Source organism: Hakea prostrata, chromosome 4, assembly GCF_041222555.1.
Source record: "Hakea prostrata isolate BN-2017 chromosome 4, UWA_Hpros_2, whole genome shotgun sequence".
Taxonomy (NCBI): Eukaryota; Viridiplantae; Streptophyta; class Magnoliopsida; order Proteales; family Proteaceae; genus Hakea; species Hakea prostrata.
This window is the reverse complement of record NC_142603.1, coordinates 26,281,392-26,286,649: the sequence shown is the minus strand read 5'-3', so window position 1 is coordinate 26,286,649 and position 5,258 is coordinate 26,281,392. Positions and strand designations below refer to the sequence as shown.

Sequence of the window (5,258 nt, the reverse complement as noted above, 5' to 3'; positions counted from 1 at the left end):
TAATCAAAAGTAGAATTTTACTAAGCAAAAGCATCTAGCGTTATAATTTAATCCATAACTGAATTAATAATTAACTAAGGTGGTTGACCCACCAAACTCTTGACAGATTTAGCTTAGAGCAACCTTCTGCAAGAAAATCTACTTGAAAATTTGAAACTTTCCCAATCCATCTAAATCAGACAGAATTATAGCTAGAATAAATTATGAATGTCTTGAATCACCTCAAGAGAAGCCCAACTTTAGAAGATAAGTGTTAGTTTCAGGCAACCTAGAGAATTGATTGACAAGGAATCTTGACCTAACAAGGACTTAATTCCTTTTCAAAGTTATTAATGAAAAGAAAAGAAAAGAAATCCTGAGGTCTTGCATTGTACATACCAATGACTTACCAAAAAAAAAAAAGTAAAAACAAGTAACTAGCTTTTAATGTAACACGTTTAACACTCAGAAGAAATGGTTTAATATGGAACTAATCAAAATAAAGAAATAAAAATTGATCAATTCGTCCTAGTGTTCCTCAAGAATTTATTTTCCTTTGTTATTGAATTATTCGCAAACAGTTTGGGGTACTTGATTGAAATACACTAAAAAAAAGAGACCGTTATTGCAGTTGAATAGTTTTGAATAATCTACAGTGATGGGATGTCTGGATAGATGGGGCAAATTCTTGATACGTGAGATGCAAAATATTGGAATAACTCAAAAAAACTTAGGTAATGATATCTACGGAAATCTCAGAAGTTTTGAAGCATTCTAATGATTAGACCTGTGTATTTATAAATTGGAAAAAAAAAATCGAAAATCTGAATTTTTTTTGTTGAGGGTATGAGAATTCAAGAAAAGGGTTTAAAAGGTTGAATTTTGTATAATATTTTGATGTATGCTGTTATGGTCGAACCAATTTTGGTTTGGTCAAACACTAGGACCAAGCAAACCACCCCAACACCAGCTGAACCCGGGTCAACACAAACGATAAAGAATTAGACATCACAACATTTAAGAGATTGAGTCCATGTCAATCTCTCTCAAATTGTTCGAGTAGAATTCAATTAATGGAAGAAGACATATTCCTGATACGACTCTAAAACAAGGACTCTGAAGGTAACCGCCCTATGAAAACTATATAAAGACATGTTAACATGGTCATAAGGTATGCACTTAAGTTATTCTAAGGACTTAGAGATTGATTGGTAGAATACTAATTTGTTCGTCGGAGACGATACTCGACCACACCGGTGGAGCATGTTTTTGCAAGTTCATTCGATCGACCAGGAGAGAACAAATTCTGCAACAACGTTGGCGCCATCTGTGGGAAACTGGTCTAAAAGTCATGGTGCAGACTAGATCGGGCATACTTGTTGGGGACGAATCAAGCGGAGAGAAAGAGATCAATAAAGGGTAGAAATCGCCAGGGATTGATAAAATTCCCAAGCACGATGTTCTGCCAACACCACCCAACCAGTTTGTCACTATAGATCAGTTCAATGATCTTCAAAAGCAAATCTCAAGTTTAAACGAGCTGGTCAGGGTAAGCATCCGTCATCAAATCGCCCCAGGAGCAGGTCAACAGGTTAATCAGATTGATCCTGATAAAACCAGAGAAGACCGACCATCAAAGCATAAAGAAGTTCCAATATCAATCGCCGACCACTCAACGAGACCATCCCAGAGAGACCTGAACAAAGGTAAAGAGAAGGTTGGAGAAAAAGCACAAGTACCGGGTGAGGGACCAACTAAAGACCCTCCACCTGGATTTGAGCAAGAAGATCGACACAACAGTACCCGTCGTGTGGGTAAAGATCAGCATGAAGAAGTAAACAAAGAGACTCAAGCAGAACATGCTAAGTATGTCAACAGGCGATTTTAGGAAGTAGACGAAAAATTAAAGAAGATGAAAGATTCAGGTAAAAATGCTCTTTCCTCCGTCCTCAAGGGAAATCCTTCCATTAGAAAAATCTCTGAGGCAGAGATGCCAAAGAACTTCAAGTGTCCAACCTTCACCATGTTTGATGGAACAAGATGTCCCCAACACCATATCATGCATTACAAATAGCGAATTTGCTATGTGTAAGATATTCCAGCATCCCTGATTGGAGCAGCATCTGAGTGGTTCCTAGGACTCTAGAACGGTTCGGTCAAGGATTTCGACCACCTAGGTTGAGTATTCTTATCACGTTTTCAAAGCAGAGTCAATGCCAAGAAAAGAGAAGATACATTATTCTCCATCAAGTAAAGCCGAACAGAGTCAGTCATAAATTATCTTCGAAGGTTCAACAATTCAACTATTCGAATTGAGAATTTAGATGACAAAATAGCTTTTCATGTTGTATATCAAGGACTAACTTATGAAGGACTATTCGAGCGCCTGCTGCTAGACATGCCCGAAACATACGCAGAATTACTTGAGTAATGTCATAAGCAAGCAAAAATCTCAGAAACATTGGAGTCACGAAAGACAGAGCCGACCAATAGCGGTCGACCTGTTATGGGTAGTCGGAACAAGCCACTACCAAACAGGAATCCGACCAAAGGTGGACGACTTGATGTTATGAAGTAGTCAGAAGGAATGTATACTCCTCAAAATATAAGAAGGTCAGAAATATTGATGCAAATCAAGAGCCAAGGGATGCTTCAAAGGCCAAATAAATTATATTCTCGACCAGAAGAGCGTGATAGAAGCAAATACTATGAGTACCATAAAGATCACAAGCATTGGACCGATGATTGTAGGCAACTAAAAGAAGAGATTGAAAAATTAATCTCGCAAGGACAATTGAAGAAATACGTCTAAATAAACCAAAGAGCTTACCAACCACCTATAGGAGGAAGAAAGAGAGCTAGGTCCCCAATTAAAGAAAGGAGTCAAAATATGAATAGGGATCAACCAAAGAATGGCGAGGATAGCACCAAACGATCTCCTATTTACATAGTTTTTGGTGGTCCAACCGAGGAGTTTGTTCGGTAGACAAAAAGAAAGGCTCAATACATAGGGAATACAAAAATAGAGAGAACAAAGGAAAAAGTTACTTCAGGTCCGATTACTTTCTCATCCAAAGATATGCAAGGAGTCAAGACTCCTCATGATGATGCTCTGGTAATAAAAGTTATCCTGGCTGAAACTGAAGTTCATAGAGTTCTGGTCGACACCGGTTCTTCAGCAAATATTTTATCTCTTGAAGCCTTTAAAAAAATTAAAGCTAGACGAAAGTATGCCCGTCCCATGTGGAGCTCATCTTTACGGATTTACTGGATCATCAATTCAAGCAGAGAGCACCATCAGGTTAGACCTTCAAGTAGGAGAACATCCTAGGGACAAGGTTGTCCAATCAAATTTTATGGTCGTACGGGATCTATCAGCTTACAATGTGATCCTTGGTCGACCAACCTTTTGTGCACTAGAAGTTGTGGTATCATCCTTGCACATGAAGATGAAATTTTCGACCTCTAATGGGATTTGTGAATGTAATGCTGATCAGAAATCAAGTCAACTAAGCTGTGTCAATTACATGAGAAAGAAAGCTAGGACAAGCTCAACCATGTTGGTTGAAGTAAGGGATGATCGAGATGAAGACATCATGCAGAGAGCAGAGCTAGTTGAGAAGCTTGAAAGGATTATCCTTAACCCTAAACATCCTACTCAAGGAACAATGATCAGAGCCGAACAAGAAGCAAATTTCAAGGTTAAACTGGAAAAATTCCTAAAAAATAACTCTGATGTCTTTGCATGGTTGGCAACTGATATGCCGGGCATAGACAGACGAATAGCTGAGCATAGGTTATGCATTGATCCTCAAGCAATTCCAATCATCCAGAAAAGGAGAAATTTCTTTGCGGAGAAACATGAGGCAATCCAAACAGAGGTACAGAAGCTCAAAGAGTCAAATTTTATAAGAAGGATTGATCATCCTGCTTGGTAAGCTAATGTGGTCAAAAAAGCTAATGGCAAATGGCAGATGTGCACGGATTACGCTGATCTCAACAAAGCATGTCCGAAAGACTTTTACCCACTTCCCATAATAGATTTCCTTATCGATGCAACTACCGAACAAGAAATGCTCAGCTTCATGGATGTGTATTCCGGGTACAATCAAATCCTAATGCATCCAGATGATATAAAATATATACAGCCTTCATGACAGAGAGAGACAATTACTATTATAAAGTAATGCCTTTTGTTCTGAAGAAGGCAGGAGTGACATATCAGCGAGCAGTAAATAAAATATTTTCATATCAGACTGGTAGAAATATGGAGGTGTACGTTGATGATATGCTGGTGAAAAGTGTTTGTGAAATTTAAAAGTAACCGCAAGCGCAAGGTATCATGTAGCTAACGGGTCGATCTCAAGGAAATATGCCACTTAGAATTCAACTTCTTAATAGTAATGCGAGAGTGGAATGATTCTATTTTTGTTAACTAATTAATTAAACTAAACGATCCTAATCTATACATCTAATGCAATCGAATTGAAACGAAAAATAAATTAAACACAATCAGTGCATAAATAAAAGATAGGAAAAAAAATGCGACAAATAAAAATAAAAGGAAAAGGGAAGTGATCCGAGTGTTAGCTCTGGATCGAGGGAAGGGGAGTATAATAATAATGACTTTGACCGTGGACCCTTTGCCGTAGCTTATAGTTCACTGATCGAGGGAATGGATATTAAAGAGAGAAAAAACAGTGCAGAAAGTAAATAACAAAGCAATAAAAGGAAAATGAAGCCTTAACCAAAGAGAGGCACGACTGTAGGCATCTCTGATTAAGGATCCAGGGGATGGGAGAACAATAAATAAATGTTGAAAGTAAATCCTAAATTAAGAATATGGAGGGGTAGATAGAAGCGGGAATGGAGGGAGGAGAGAAGATTAATAAAGAAGGTTACTTACTTGCGAATTGAACAAACGATTCGAATCTCAACCAACCCTAACAACCAGATCTAGATCTAGAATGATCTAAATCTGATTGCATTACATAGACCCAGAGAAAAATGAATCTAAAAGCTTGAAACTTGAACTTGATTGCATTACATAAAAAAATTAAACCTAAACATTCAATCTAGAAAATTTAAATCTCACAAATGCAAGCAAAGAAAACTAGAGAAAGCCTAAATAAACTGAAGAGAGAAGAAAGAATGCCTCTACTAAGCTCTAGAACACGTTCTCCTTTGATGGAGTATGCTCTCCTTTTATAGAGTTTACATGAGATATGAAGCACGGCTGAATTTGAATAAAACTCAGGGTTTCTATCTGACTCAGCCAA

At 37.7% G+C, this 5,258-nt stretch overlaps 1 protein-coding gene across 1 annotated transcript; it reads left to right on the top strand.

The window, feature by feature from the left end:
- Positions 1 to 3,209: 3,209 nt before the first annotated feature.
- LOC149018613 (uncharacterized) lies at positions 3,210 to 3,917 on the top strand. The gene has a single exon (XM_089153925.1). The coding sequence runs from the start codon at positions 3,210 to 3,212 to the stop codon at positions 3,915 to 3,917; it is 708 nt and encodes a 235-aa protein (XP_089010051.1).
- The last annotated feature ends 1,341 nt before the right edge of the window (positions 3,918 to 5,258 follow it).